Genomic DNA, 16,358 nt, shown 5'->3' on the forward strand with positions numbered 1-16,358 from the left:
GCACTGCCTTAACCCTCTTGGGCATAGAGTTCACCAGAGTTTCACAGGTTGCCACTGCCTCTTCCACTCCTCCATGATGACATCACTGAGCTGGTGGATGTTGGAGACCTTGCACTCCTCCACCTTCCGTTTGAGGATGCCCCACAGATGCTCAATAGGGTTTAGGTCTGGAGAAATGCCTGGCCAGTCCATCACCTTTACCCTCAGCTTCTTTAGCAAGGCAGCAGTCATCTTGGAGGTGTGTTTGGGGTCCTTATGTTGGAATACTGCCCTGCGGCCCAGTTTCTTAAGGGAAGGGATTATGCTCTGCTTCAGTATGTCACAGTGAATTTTGGCATTCATGGTTCCCTGAACTGTAGCTCCCCAGTGCCAGCAGTACTCATGCAGCCCCAGACATGACACCCCCACCACCATGCTTGTCTGTAGGCAAGACACACTCCTCACCTTGTACTCCTCACCTGGTTTCCCGCCACACGCTTGACCCTGTCTGAACCAAATAAGTTTATCTTGGTCTCATCAGACCACAGGACATGGTTCCAGTAATCCATGTCCTTAGTCTGCTTGTATTCAGCAAACTGTTTACAGGCTTTCTTGTGCATCATCTTTAGAAGAGGTTTCCTTCTGGGACCATGGCCATGCAGACCAATTCGATGCAGTATGCATTGTATGGTCTGAGCACCAACAGGCTGAGCCCCCACCCATTCAAGCTCTGCAGCAATGCTGGCAGCACTCATACATCTATTCCCAAAGACAACCTCTGGATACGACCCTGAGCATGTGGACTCAACTTCTTTGGTCGACGATGGTGAGGCCTGTTCTGAGTGGAACCTGTCCTGTTAAACCACTGCATGGTCTTGGCCACTGTGCTGCAGCTCAGTTTCAGGGTCTTGGCAATCTTCTTATAGACAAGGTCATCTTTATGTAGAGCAATAATTCTTTTTTTCAAATCCTCAAAAGAGTTCTTTGCCATGAGCTGCCATGTTGAACTTCCAGTGAAAAGTATAAGAGTGAGAGCGAGAACACCAATCTTACGCACCTGCTCCCTTTTCACACTTGAGACCCTGTTACACTAACGAGTCACATGACACCGGGGAGGGATTGGGATCAATTTGGACATTTTCACTTAGGGGTGTACTCACTTTCGTTGCCAGTGGTTTAGACATTAATGGCTGTGTGTTGAGTTATTTTGAGAGAACAGCAAATTTACACTGTTATACAAGCTATACACTCACTACTTTACACTGTAGCAAAGCGTCATTTCTTCAGTGTTGTCACATGAAAAGATATAATAAAATATTTACAAAAATGTGAGGGGTGTACTCACTTTTGTGAGATACTGTATACAGGCAGTCCATGAGTTACGAACAACTCCTACTTACGAACGGCCTCAAATGCCTGCCACTTGTGCTCCACGCGGGTCCTGAATACCTTTCGAGCACTTACCAACACATCCCACACTGCCGTACTATGCACCAGATAACATAACAAGCACCCGGAACATCCCACATCCATGCACAGTCGGCAGTTACACATACGAATGCAGTGTTCCGACCTACGAACAACTTTGACTTACAAACAAACCTATAGTTCCTATTGTGTTCGTAACGCGGGGACTGCCTGTATCCTACTTTACTCCTAACCCTGCAAACATCCAATAAGTGCATAGATGAATATGAAAAAGCTGTATGTATATATATATATATATATATATATATATATATAAAAGCTGAAGAAATTCTGCATCGCTCTACCATGGATTGTAGACTGGACAATAAGGTAGTATCAGCACCTCATTATCCCTGTGATCTCCCCTTTTAAGCATGTCCCTAGTGCCAGACTAATCCTTTGTGCAAAGTACAGTGCATCCGGAAAGCATTCAGAGCGCTTCACTTTGTCCACATTTTGTTATGTTACAGCCTTATTCCAAAATGGATTAAATTCATTATTTTCCTCAAAATTCCACATAATGACAACATGAAAGAAATATGTTTGAAATATTTGCAAATTTATTAAAAATAAAAAATGAAAGAATCTCATGTACATAAGTATTCACAGCCTTTGCTCAATACTTTGTTGAAGCAGCTTTGGCACCAATTACGGCCTCAAGTCTTTTTGAGTATGATGCTACAAGCTTGGCACAACTATTTTTGGTCAGCTTCTCCTATTCTTCTTTGCAGGGTCTCTCAAGCTCCATCAGGTTGGTTGGGGAGCGTCGGTGCACAGCCATTTTCAGATCTCTCCAAGGATGTTCAATTGGGTTCAAGTCTGGGCCACTCAAGGGCATTCACAGAGTTGGCCCGTAGACACTCCTTTGTTATTTTGGCTGTATGCTTAGGGTTGTTGTCCTGTTGGAAGATGAACCTTCGCCCCAGTCTGAGGTCCAGAGTGCTCTGGAGCAGGTTTTCATCAAGGATGTCTCTGTACATTGCTGCATTCATCTTTCCTTTCATGAAGCTGCCACCACCATGTTTCACTGTAGGGATGGTATTGGACAGGTGATGAGCGGTGCCTGGTTTCCTCCAGACATGACGCTTGCCCTTCAGGCCAAAGAGTTTAATCTTTGTTTCATCAGACCAGAGAATTTTGTTTCTCATGGTCTGAGAGTCCTTCAGGTGCCTTTTGGCAAACTCTCTATGGGCTCTCATGTGTCTTTTACTGAGGAGTGGCTTCTGTCTGGCCCCTCTACCATACAGGCCTGATTGGCGGAGTGCTGCAGAGATGGTTGTTCTTGTGGAAGGGTCTCCGCTCTCCACAGAGAAACGCTGGAGCTCTGTCAGAGTGACCATCGAGTTCTTAGTCACTTCTCTGACTAAGGCCCTTCTCCCCCATTTGCTCATCTTGGTCGGGTGGCCCGCTTTAGGAAGAGTCCTAGTGGTTTCAAACTTCTTCCATTTACGGATGATGGGGGCCACTTTGCTCGTTGGGACCTTCAATGCTGCAGAAATTTTTCTGAACCCTTCCCCAGATCGGTGCCTCCATACAATCCTGTCTCAGAGGTCTACAGACAATTCCTTGGACTTCATGGCTTGGTTTGTGCTCTGACAAGCACTGTTAACTGCGGGACCTTATATAGACAGGTGTGTGCCTTTCCAAATCATGTCCAATAAACTGAATTTACCACAGATGGACTCCAATCATGGTGGAGAAACATCTCAATGATGATCAGTTGAAACAGGATGCACCTGAGCTCAATTTTGAGTGCCATGGCAACGGCTGTGAATACTTATGTATATGTGATTTTTTTTCGGTTTTTATTTTTAATAAATTTGCAAAGGTTTCAAACAAACTTCTTTAAAGTTGTCATTATGGGATATTGTTTGTAGAATTTTTAGGAAAAAATAATGAATTTAATCCATTTTGGTATAAGGCTGTAACATAACAAAATGTGGAAAAAGTGAAGCGCTGTGAATATTTTCCAGATGTACTGTATTAGAGCCCAGACTGGCTGACACTTCCTCCCCCAGTCTAAGTACTTCTGTATTAAAGGTATGTTATCAACCAGTACTTCTTCCAGAGCTGAAACCCAACCTGTACCGCAAAAATCATCCAAAAACCTTGTGTGAATGTACTGCCCTTATATGAACTTAACTCAAAGTAAAAAAAGTAGAAAGGTCAAACTGCATTTAAAAAGAAGAGCAGAGTACAGAAAACACCAAGTGCATAGTACTCAGGCTTGTGCTAGGCTTCATCCAAAGGTATGGTGCCACTAGCCAATAGAGAAGGACCCGTTTTACAAGATGGTAAAAATGTGCTTTTGTAGCAAATGTGTCTTTCAGGTGAGGACCAAAGACTAGCAAGAACAGAAATCACTGCCAATGATGTAGTACATCTCAGACCTACATTCAATGAATACCAGACTAGATTAAATGTGTTTCATGAGAGATGCTAAGGGCCAAACTCCCACCAGTGGGGTATTGCATGATAACCTGTTGGATCAACGCAGTAACATGCATCACATGCAATGTCTGTGCGATACCAATTCAACCAAACTGTATGGCTGAAATCACATCACATTCACAGCAAAATGGTGCAGGACCTTTTTTTTGGTCTGCACTGGAATAGGATCGCATTGGGTGTGCACACCTATGCGATCCAATTCCTGAAACAATTCACAGTTCACAATGAACACAGTTCATAAACCGATCTGGCGGTGTTATTAACTTTACATTGACACCCCCAGCAGTGTGAACCAGTGTGCGATTCAGGAGCAATGCGGGAACCAGCACTAAAAATCGCAGGGTTTCCCACATCACACCAGTGTGAACCGGGATTAAAACATGTGGAATCTCTCATAAATATAAGCCCATGTGCAGATTCTTCTTAATGTTTTTACTGGGGCTGTTAGCATCAAAGTAGAAAGATTTAGTAGTGCCTCCTTCCTACCACAGGGCTGATCAGATGCAGTCACTGCTCAGGAACTCAGGCGGACATTGGTGCTGCAGCTGCTGAATGCAATAGCTGACGGAGATTATCCCATCCACGCTAATCAGCATTGATAGGGATTATCGATTGATTTCTCAAGCAATGTATGGACAGCCAATAGTGATACCACCCTGATAAGTGTAGTGTATACTGGTAAGAATCATTTTATGAATGTCGGGATGACATAATCCATTGTCACAATTCAGCAGCCAGTATAATCTTCTTATACCCCGTTTACGTCTGATAAGCAGTATATCAGATCTATGATATAGGCAGCCCAATGGCCAACAGAAGGAGCTTGCATGACAGGCTAACCACCCTGCTAATTACAAGGAAGTGGCTTATTGTGGTCAGCCTGTAACAGGAAATGTTGTTATTGGCAAGATCTCCAGGTACAAAACTTTGCAACAGACTCAAAAAAAGATGATCTGTTTTGGCCAGTTCAATAAAAACTGCCCGACATTCAGGCATGTGTGTATGGCAAGCCAGTCCAACAGAAGCTTAGAAAACCAGCAGCAGGCTGGCAGCTGCCAATGGCTTAGAGCGCTGACAGGAGTGTTCTGGAGGGGAGGGGGTGGTTACCTGAGACACGGAGCCATGGCCTGGCCCCCTTTCTTTCCTGTCTCAACCAATGAGGAGGGGAGTCCAGGGCAGCCAAGACAATCCTGCAACATTGCTGGATCTAGAGAGACCTCAGGTAAGTATTAGGGGGCTGCTGCACACAGAAGGCTTTTTATCTTAATGCATTAAAAAAAGTCTGCCTTTACAATCATTTTAATCTTAGCTAGTAAGTTAGTCTAAAGAATGTGAGATTCAGCAGGCATTTACACAGCTTTGAGCAGCTTTCTTGAAGACCTAAGGCCTTGTATAAATAGGACAAAGGCACTATTTACAGCAATTTTAAAGCTTCAATGAGCTTCAAGTGTTCAAAGCTCACAAACTGGAGCTGAAGAATGCTTTACCCTGGGTTCACACTAGTGCGATGCAGGAACCAGATCGGTTCCAGCACCGGTTCCTGCATCGCTCCTCTCCCGCAGGCATTTCACACTGCCTTGTGGGAACCGCTGCGAACTTTGAACTCGCACAGGAATCGGATCACATAGGTGAAAACACACATGCGATCCGATTCTAGTGCAGGGAAAAACAAGTCCCTGTACTATTTTCTGTGCGAATCCAATGCGAGTTCAGCCATACAACTGTATGGCTGAACTCATATTGCTCAGAGATCGTGCTAGTGTGAACACAGGCTGAAAGCCACTTTTGCAGTCAAATTTGAGAAAACCGCGCTATATGTTTCTTACATGTTCCTATTCCCACAGCATGTCTAAATAAAATAAAAAAATAAAATAAAAAAGGGGTATGAAATATTTCTTACCTTTTAGGCTGCATTGACATCTCTCGACGCCTGTCGCTCTTGCTGTGCCATTAGTTAAAAATACATTCCAATTATGGGAGAGTAGGGGGAAGGAAGGAAAAGTGGAACTTCCCCTATTGGGTGACGTTCCGCTTTAAGCTACAGAAAGTCATGAGATGGAAAGTGGGCATGCAGGTATAATCTGACTTCATAAAATATGCACATAGAGATGGATTAATTGTGTACATTCAGCCCTGGTTCACACCAGAGCGATTTGCTATGCGATTTGACAGTTCAAAACTGAATGACAAGTTGCACCCCTGTGCCGGCCATGAAAACTGTTCCGCGACTTTGAAAAAGGTTCCTGCACTATTTCTGTGAGATTTCATGTGCAACTTGCGTCGACATCTGTGTAAATAAAGTTGCACAGATGTTGGCAAGCCGCACATAAAAAAAATAAATAAATAAATAATAACAGATGCACATTGTTTTGCAGGTAAAAAAAGAAATTAAAAAAAAAATGTGCATTTATTATCATTTTTCTATAGGAGCTTGCAGAGCATTACACCCACGATCGGCAATGGCGGATGCAATCTCAGGCTCCTGTAGACTTTCAGGATAGCAGTTTGCTCATACATTGTATAGGCAGGCAGTTACCTAAGAGCAGGAAGATCAATGGACTATGAGGACACTCACCAGCACCCTTATAGTTCATTGAGAACTACAAGCCGTCAGTTGCAATGGCTGATGGTACTTGTAGTCTATTCAGTCACAGGAAACTGTGAATGAATGATGCAGCCATGTGTGTGAGAGTCCCACAGGGGTTTTTAAATTGTGACAGCGGGTACAGGGAGAAGATCCTCCGCCCATCGTCACAGGGAAAGGGGGATCGGGTGTGCAGGGTGCAGATACTGGAACATTCAGGGTGGAACACGTGACATGTTCCTAAAGTGAATTTATCCTTTACAGAACAGAACATCCAGATGCCCACGTATCTCCATGGAAAACAATAGAAATTATCTGGAAAGTTTAGCCAACCAATCTCTACTCATTAGAACAGAACACACAAGGGATATGATCAGCACAGGTGATGTGTAGGGATGAGCTTCGAGTTTGAGTCGAACTCATGCTCGACTCGAACATCGGCTGTTCGCCAGTTCGCCGAACAGCGAACAATTTGGGGTGTTCGAAAGCAGCGGAACACCCTTTAAAAGTCTATGGGAGAAATCAAAAGTGTTAATTTTAAAGGCTTATATGCAAGTTATTGTCATAAAAAGTGTTTGGGGACCTGGGTTCTGCCCCAGGGGACATGGATCAATGCAAAAAAAAAAAGTTTTAAAAACGGCCATTTTTTCAGGAGCAGTGATTTTAATAATGCTTAAAGTGAAACAATAAAAGTGTAATATTCCTTTAAATTTCGTACCTGGGGGGTGTCTATAGTATGCCTGTAAAGGGGCGTATGTTTCCCGTGTTTAGAACAGTCTGACAGCAATATGACATTTCAAAGGAAAAAAAAGTCATTTTAAAACTACTCACGGCTATTAATGAATTGCCAGTCCGACAATACACATAAAAGTTCATTGATAAAAACGGCATGGGAATTCCCCACAGGGGAACCCTGAACCAAAATTAAAAAAAAAAAAAAAAAAAAAGACGTGGGGGTCCCCCTAAATTCCATACCAGGCCCTTCAGGTCTGGTATGGATTTTAAGGGGAACCCCGCGCCAAAATTAAAAAAAAAAAAAAAAAAAAAAAAAAAAAAAATGGCGTGGGATCCCCCCAAAAATCCATACCAGACCCTTATCCAAGCACGCAACCTGGCAGGCCGCAAGTAAAGAGGACGAGAGAGCGCCCCCCCCTCCTGAACCGTACCAGGCCACATGCTCTCAACATTGGGAGGGTGCTTTGGGGTAGCCCCCCGAAGCACCTTGTCCCAATGTTGATGAGGACAAGGGCCTCATCCCCACAACCCTTGCCCGGTGGTTGTGGGGGTCTGCGGGCAGGGGGCTTATCGGAATCTGGAAGCCCCCTTTAACAAGGGGACCCTCAGATCCCGGCCCTCCCCCCTGATAATCTCATAGTGTGCACCAGACATAAGACTCCATTCACATTAGCACTTCTCCAGTCGCACGATTTCCAGTGCGACTTTGATCCGACTTTACACTCTCTGGACACATCAAAAGTCAAACCAAAGCAGTGCAGGCACCTTTTCACATTCGCTGCAACTTTAAGTCGCACCGATTTGAATGGGTGCCATTGAAAAGAATGCGACTTTGATGTCCAAAGTCACATGACAAGTTGCACAAGTGTGAATGGAGCCTAAAAGTGCTTTTATTTACCTGATACTCAACTCCCAAGGTAATATTAGGTATGCAAAACAGCATTTAGACTAGCCAGATGCTGTTTGGAAACAATTGCTGTGTACTAATGAAGTAATAATTGAACTCTTTGGCCACAATCACCAAGGGTTTATACAGTAAAACAGTAAAAAAACAAGAAGTAGCATTTAATGAAAGAAACACCTTGCCAGCTGTTAGGCCACATTCAAACCTGTGTGTCGCGTTTTTTTTTTTTGCGGTAAGCTTTGCACGTTTTGTCACGCGACTGCTACCAGCATTTGGGGTGCTGTTAAGAACTAATGGCACTGCAAGCGCGTGCATGTTCCTGGAACTCCAAGGTGTGAATGGGACCCTAAACATGAGGTTGGATCCATTAGGCTTTGGGGCAGCCAGTGACAAATGAAACGTTGCTTTTGTAAAGGGAAATCTGGATTGTACAAAATATTAGTAAATTCTTTATGTCAGTATGCAACAGTCAGACAAAAAGCTGAAAAGGGATGAATTCTACAAGACAGTGATCCTAAATATACCTCAAAAGTCTCCATGAGCTACTTAAAGAAAAGCAAGCTGAGGTGTGGTGAGGCCCCTTTTATAGCTGGTCCCCCGCTGAGCAGAGCAGATGGATAACAGGTCTCTATACACTCCGTTTATACGGACACAGCCCGCTCTGCTCTATGGGCAGTTAGATGTAAATGGAGCGGCAGTTAGTTTACACCCAGCTGCCCTCCGATCCAGACAGACAGACAGAGAACGGATCCCCATACGTTTATTTTTGCCAGATCAGATTGGAGGTAGGCGGGTGTAAACTAACAGCCGATCCGCTTACATCCGCTGCCCCACCTTTAACCATTTTTTTGCGATACAGCACTGCATTACGAAGCTGTACCCAAATAAAACTCTGCGGTTTTTATTTTTTCAGTATAAACAAAAAAACAATTTAAAAAAAAAAAAAAACCTATATATTTTTTACTTTCTGCTATAAAACATATTCAATAAAAATTTTTTAAAAAAATCTAAATTTCTTCATCAATTTAGGTCAATATGTATTCTGCTACGTTTTTGGTAAAAAAAAATCTCAATAAGCGTATATTGATTGGCTTGCGCAAAAGTTAGTGTCTACAAACTATGGGATATTTTTACGGAATTTTTCCAGCGACTTATACAGACAGAGCATCTTGTCTCGTATTTGGGGGGAGACTTATTTATATGGGTTCCTGGTTCAGCTGATCGGAGTGTTCGGTAGCTGCCTTTGTTCAAATGGACTGCGACATTGCGGCGGACACCAAGTGACACCAATACAGTGATCTGTGATAAAAAAATATGCATTATCACTGTACTGACACTGGCAGGGAAGGGGTTAACATCAGGGTTAAATGTGTTCCTAGGGAGTGGTGTGTGTGTGTGTGTGTGTGTGTTGCTTAGCAGAAACACAGGATATCTGTCTTCCCTACTAACAGAACAGCGATCTACCTTGTTTACATGGGCAAATCGCCACTCTGCTCTGTTGGAAACGATTGGTGTGTCCCGGTGGACATTGGGTCCACAAGACCAGCTGATTGGCTCCTGCTGTGTCAAATCACAGCAGACACGTGCCACCGATGGCACGCGTGCGTGCAGCAGACCAGGAGGTGAAAAATCACGTACCTGTACAAAACTGTGCACAGAGGAGCCGCCGCCTTGCAGTAAATGTACATGGGGCTGTCGGCAAGAAGTTGAAAGCAAAAAAACAAGAAAAACTAACTTTTTTTTTTTTCATCTTTTACTTTAAGCGCTTCATCCCCGAAGGATTTTACCCCCTTCCTGACCAGAGCACTGCGTCGCTTTTTTACCACAAATAGTGCTTTCTTTTGGTGGTATTTGATCACCTCTGCAGTTTTTATTTTTGCGCTATAAACAAAAAAAGAGCGACAATTTTGAAAAAAAAAAAAAAAGCAATATTTTTTACTTTTTGCTATAAATATATATATAAAAAAAATTTTCCCTCAGTTTAGGCCGATATGTATTCTTCTACATATTTTTGGTATAAAAATAAATAAATAATTCGCAATAAGCGTATATTGCTTGGTTTGCGCAAAAGTTATAGCATCTACAAAACAGGGATAGTTTTATGGTATTTTTATTATTCATTTTTTTTTACTAGTAATGGCGGCGATCTGCGATTTTTATCATGACTACGACATTACGGCGCACAAATCGCACACTTTTGACACTATTTTGAGACCATTTTCATCTATACAGCGATCAGTGCTATAAAAATGCACCGATTACTGTGTAAATGACACTGGCAGGGAAGGGTTTAACCACTAGGGGGCGATGAAGGGGTTAAGTGTGTCCTAGGGAGTGATTCTAACTGTGGGGGGGATGGGCTTCAAGTCACATTACAGCAATCACTGCTCCCGATGACAGAGAGCGGTGATCTCTGTCATGACACAAGGCAGAACGGGGAAATGACACGATCGCCGGGAGACCGGCGGACTCTGTCACCCTGTATGCAGTGGGCACGTGCACGCACGCTAACCCCGCCAATTAAAGGGGACGTACAGGTACGCCCATTTGCCCACCGCTGGCATTGTGCCAATGTATATCGGCGTGCAGCGGTCGGCAAGTTGTTAAAGAAAAAAAAATAATTGGTTTACTGCCACCCTGGACAAGAAATTACATCATGACCTCGTTCCAGTTCTCGCCTTTTATTGTGACCAGGCAGCTGCACTGTTGGATCCTTTTTTCAGGCGAGCCGGTTGAAACGGTAAGCCATTTTGGAGCTTTAGAGCTGAGCGTTTTACAAGCTAAAAAATGCTCTGTGTGAACAGGGCCTTATCCCATAGAGCAGTGATGCCATTCTGCCATCATTCACAGGCGTTGTCTGCCAGGTTAGAGTTTATACCAACCAGCCACAGAGAAAGAGGAAAGAGGGGGTAAAGCTGGAGCTTTGCGATCATGTGACCACACAGAAAAACTTTTAAAAAAATAGACTTATTAGAACACGTATGCAGGGAATATCAGAGAAATAGGGAAGCAACATGATGGGCCATTCACACAGCAAAGTGTGCGTTAAGCACTCAAACACAGGTGCATTGACATGCACTGGTGTGTTACATTTTGAAATGCACTGCAATCGTTTTTTCAAACTTCACTAAACTGTATTTGTAAAGAAAACTTTGACTGCTTTGTGTTATGTGCAGAGCGCTGACAAACATTATTACACGTGTTGCATTCCACAGAAAATAGAGCATGTTCATTTTTTTTCCACAAAGGGCAGCGCACATCAGTGCAGCATACCAGTGTGAGCGGCTCCTCCTGAAATACATGCATACAATTTTTGGCTGATACGTATTGATCTAAGCAGGTCAGCGAATCAGGTGTGAATGGACCCTTGCAGGGTTATTGTGCAGTCTTTCCTTCTACTTCAACTAAATATGTCTATTGGCCAGACATGACCAAAATGAACTTTTTTCAGGTACTAGTAGCAGGTGTTATTGTAAGTGGGATAACAAGCTGACAATAAACAAATGTAACAAGAAGCAAGGAGAGCTAGTGAGCCGTGTTTATATTCTCAGGATTCAATATCCTGGACTGCACTTCACTCCATCTGACTGATGGTACAAGCAAACGTTTACTCATCATGAGAAGGAAGTTCTGATATGTACAACACTGCGTGCTATTGTATGCATTGATCACGAGAAGCATGCAGTCTCCATAGTAGTGTTTGGAGAGGCTCTTCCAGAGGGGCAACTGAATGATGAGTGACATGGGGCAATTAAATAACTATTCAAGAAGGGGATCACAAAATAATCAGTAACATATAAGACATACTAATAAAGCAGATGCGGCTACTTGTTGCTGGCCTTAGGTGCTAAAACACCCTGTGCAAAGTTTTAGTGTGGGGCCATTGCATATGGCAGGTACAGCTTCACCTGCAAGTTCTCAAACTGCTACTCAGTCCTGCTTCCTTGTATACCAAATGTCCAGGGTGGTGAAATATATTTTTAGAGATATGCAGAGATACTAAATTATGGAACGGAATGTTTAGCAATATTTATAGAATGATCACAGATTTTGCTAGTCTCTTTGACACTCCATCAGCTTCTATCTCTGACAGTCTCTCTGCAGCTCTATAAAGCACTGTCTCCTGCATTCTACCTGCTTGGCCTAGCCTTGTTTGCATTCCAACATGGCCCAGTTTTTCACACTTCTCCCCATTAGCCCAGTCTCTCAACATTCACAGTGTCAGGCAAAGACCCCTCAGAATTCTCCCCATCTGGCCCAGTCAAGCCACCGTTATTCCTGCCCAGACTTATCCCCCCTCCATTCTTCCCTCATTTCACTGGCCTGGGCCGGTCCCATCCAACCTAGTTATCTCAGGCATTTTGTCTATGTCCGGACTAGTCCCTTGGGCATTCTTGACATTCAGCCTGGTCCCTTGGGCATTCTCCCTGTCTAGCTCAGTCTTTATGCCCCCCTTCCAGCCCACAACCCTCTCCCCTTCTGGCCTAACTACACTCCCTGAATTTTCTGCCATTCTTCTCGCCTGGTCTAGCCCCTCTCGTTTTTTTCCCACCTGGTCTAGTCCCTCTGGCATTCTCCCCGTCAGGTCTGGTCCCTCTGGCATTCTCCCCGTCAGGTCTGGTCCCTCTGGCATTCTCCCCGTCAGGTCTGGTCCCTCTGGCATTCTCCCCGTCAGGTCTGGTCCCTCTGGCATTCTCCCCGTCAGGTCTGGTCCCTCTGGCATCCTCCCCGTCAGGTCTGGTCCCTCTGGCATCCTCCCCGTCAGGTCTGGTCCCTCTGGCATCCTCCCCGCCTGGTCTGGTCCCTCTGGCATCCTCCCCGCCTGGTCTGGTCCCTCTGGCATTCTCCCCGCCTGGTCTGGTCCCTCTGGCATCCTCCCCGCCTGGTCTGGTCCCTCTGGCATCCTCCCCGCCTGGTCTGGTCCCTCTGGCATCCTCCCCGCCTGGTCTGGTCCCTCTGGCATCCTCCCCGCCTGGTCTGGTCCCTCTGGCATCCTCCCCGCCTGGTCTGGTCCCTCTGGCATCCTCCCCGCCTGGTCTGGTCCCTCTGGCATCCTCCCCGTCAGGTCTGGTCCCTCTGGCATCCTCCCCGCCTGGTCTGGTCCCTCTGGCATCCTCCCCGCCTGGTCCCTCTGGCATCCTCCCCGCCTGGTCTGGTCCCTCTGGCATCCTCCCCGCCTGGTCTGGTCCCTCTGGCATCCTCCCCGCCTGGTCTGGTCCCTCTGGCATCCTCCCCGCCTGGTCTGGTCCCTCTGGCATCCTCCCCGCCTGGTCTGGTCCCTCTGGCATCCTCCCCGCCTGGTCTGGTCCCTCTGGCATCCTCCCCGCCTGGTCTGGTCCCTCTGGCATCCTCCCCGCCTGGTCTGGTCCCTCTGGCATCCTCCCCGCCTGGTCTGGTCCCTCTGGCATCCTCCCCGCCTGGTCTGGTCCCTCTGGCATCCTCCCCGCCTGGTCTGGTCCCTCTGGCATCCTCCCCGCCTGGTCTGGTCCCTCTGGCATCCTCCCCGCCTGGTCTGGTCCCTCTGGCATTCTCCCCGCCTGGTCTGGTCCCTCTGGCATTCTCCCCGCCTGGTCTGGTCCCTCTGGCATTCTCCCCGCCTGGTCTGGTCCCTCTGGCATTCTCCCCGCCTGGTCTGGTCCCTCTGGCATTCTCCCCGCCTGGTCTGGTCCCTCTGGCATTCTCCCCGCCTGGTCTGGTCCCTCTGGCATTCTCCCCGCCTGGTCTGGTCCCTCTGGCATTCTCCCCATCTGGTCTGGTCCCTCTGGCATTCTCCCCATCTGGTCTGGTCCCTCTGGCATTCTCCCCATCTGGTCTGGTCCCTCTGGCATTCTCTCCGCCCGATCTAGTCCCTCACGCCCTCTGCATTTCCAGCCCAGTCCCGCCAGCATTCTCCCCAGTCACTCTGATATTCTCTCTCCCAACCCAGCTAGCTTTTCCCATTTGTCCCAGTCCCCCAGGCACTCTCCCTGACTGGCCCCAGTCCCCCGGGGTCCCTCTACCCGTCTGTCTCAGTCCCTCCGGGGCGCTACCCGTCTGTCTCAGTCCCTCCGGGGCGCTACCCGTCTGTCTCAGTCCCTCCGGGGCGCTACCCGTCTGTCTAAGACCCCCCCCCGGGGCGCTACCCGTCTGTCTAAGACCCCCCCCGGGGCGCTACCCGTCTGTCTAAGACCCCCCCCGGGGCGCTACCCGTCTGTCTAAGACCCCCCCCGGGGCGCTACCCGTCTGTCTAAGACCCCCCCCCCGGGGCGCTACCCGTCTGTCTAAGACCCCCCCCCCGGGGCGCTACCCGTCTGTCTAAGACCCCCCCCGGGGCGCTACCCGTCTGTCTAAGACCCCCCCCGGGGCGCTACCCGTCTGTCTAAGACCCCCCCCGGGGCGCTACCCGTCTGTCTAAGACCCCCCCCCCGGGGCGCTACCCGTCTGTCTAAGACCCCCCCCCCGGGGCGCTACCCGTCTGTCTAAGACCCCCCCCCGGGGCGCTACCCGTCTGTCTAAGACCCCCCCCCGGGGCGCTACCCGTCTGTCTAAGACCCCCCCCCCGGGGCGCTACCCGTCTGTCTAAGACCCCCCCCGGGGCGCTACCCGTCTGTCTAAGACCCCCCCCGGGGCGCTACCCGTCTGTCTAAGACCCCCCCCGGGGCGCTACCCGTCTGTCTAAGACCCCCCCCGGGGCGCTACCCGTCTGTCTAAGACCCCCCCCGGGGCGCTACCCGTCTGTCTAAGACCCCCCCCGGGGCGCTACCCGTCTGTCTAAGACCCCCCCCGGGGCGCTACCCGTCTGTCTAAGACCCCCCCCGGGGCGCTACCCGTCTGTCTAAGACCCCCCCCGGGGCGCTACCCGTCTGTCTAAGACCCCCCCCGGGGCGCTACCGTCTGTCTAAGACCCCCCCCGGGGCGCTACCCGTCTGTCTAAGACCCCCCCCGGGGCGCTACCCGTCTGTCTAAGACCCCCCCCGGGGCGCTACCCGTCTGTCTAAGACCCCCCCCGGGGCGCTACCCGTCTGTCTAAGACCCCCCCCGGGGCGCTACCCGTCTGTCTAAGACCCCCCCCCCGGGGCGCTACCCGTCTGTCTCAGTCCCCCTGGCAGTCTACCCATGCATCCCACTTGCTCTGGCTTTTTTTCTCCATCCAGTTGCTCTGACATTCCTCAACAGGCCCATTCCTGCTGGCATTCTTCCCAACTGGCTCAGTCCCTCTGGCATTTTCCCATCCAACCTAGTACCCCGGGCATTGTGTTTCTGTCTGACAGTCCCTTGTCAGGCCCAGACACATACGGGATTCCCCTGTCTAACCCATTCCCCCCATGCAGCCTAGTCCCTACGGCAGTCCCTGTCTGGCGCAGTGTCCCTCAAGAACTCCCCCTGCATTCTCCCCCCTCTGTCCCTTCTAATTTCTCCTGGTTCCTAGGTGAGGTCTGTGGCTGAAGAATTCCCCCTGAGGTAGCAGACCCACCTGTAGTACAGGGGAGGGGTTGGAAATCCCCTCAGAGCACACATCCAATCACAGAGGTGACACAAGCTGTACCCCTAGAGCAGCCCTCCAATGACAGCACAGAGTATACAGACCATCCCCAGGACATGATATGGGGGGGACAGGAGGAGTCTGCTGAGATCCAGACAATGGGTCCCTATGAGGGCTGCACCTCTCCTCGTCCAATCAGATGAATGAACCTTTATAACACACCTGGCCAGGAGCCGAGCACCCCTCCCCCCACATATAAAAGGGGAAGCCGATGGGCACAGGCCCAGGAGAACACTTGTTCCCACCCCCCCCCCGTACCTACCACACAGAGCCATAGGCCCCCGAGCCCACCGGGGTGAGGTGCTGATACCGCTCCGGCACCTCCCACACCGTCTTGTTCAGCTCTTGCCGGTAGAACCCGCTGCGGCTGCTCATCTCGGTGGAGCCCCGGCACACACACAGCCCTGGCGGCGGAGGAGGAGGAGGAGGAAGGAGGCGGGAGGAGGAGGAGGAGAGGGAGAGCTGGGGGAGGGGAGGGAGGAGGACAGGGATCGGTCAGGTGGAGGGACACTTCTCATAATACTCAGCACTGGATTACATCAATGTGACACCTAATCCAACCGGTGTCACTAATCCAACCGGAATGTGGGATTCACATCCAGAGGAGTCCTCAGTATGAGCTCCATGACACCCAGTCACATCCTGTCCTCAACATGGACTCATCCTTTATGGCAGATCATTCTATAACCTGCTCACACTCACCGGCCACTTTATTA

At 48.5% G+C, this 16,358-nt stretch overlaps 1 protein-coding gene across 1 annotated transcript in view; it reads right to left on the reverse strand.

Annotated features, from left to right (window-relative positions):
- MAPK11 (mitogen-activated protein kinase 11) overlaps window positions 1-16,095 on the reverse strand; it is a 79,158-nt gene extending 63,063 nt beyond the window's left edge. Inside the window, exon 1 of the mRNA XM_073619755.1 lies at window positions 15,905-16,095. Within this exon, the coding sequence (XP_073475856.1) occupies window positions 15,905-16,017 (113 nt within the window). The 5' untranslated portion in view covers window positions 16,018-16,095. The remainder of the gene's footprint in view (window positions 1-15,904) is intronic.
- Between the last annotated feature and the right edge of the window lie 263 nt (window positions 16,096-16,358).

This window comes from Aquarana catesbeiana, linkage group LG03, assembly GCF_042186555.1.
Source record: "Aquarana catesbeiana isolate 2022-GZ linkage group LG03, ASM4218655v1, whole genome shotgun sequence".
NCBI lineage: Eukaryota > Metazoa > Chordata > Amphibia > Anura > Ranidae > Aquarana > Aquarana catesbeiana.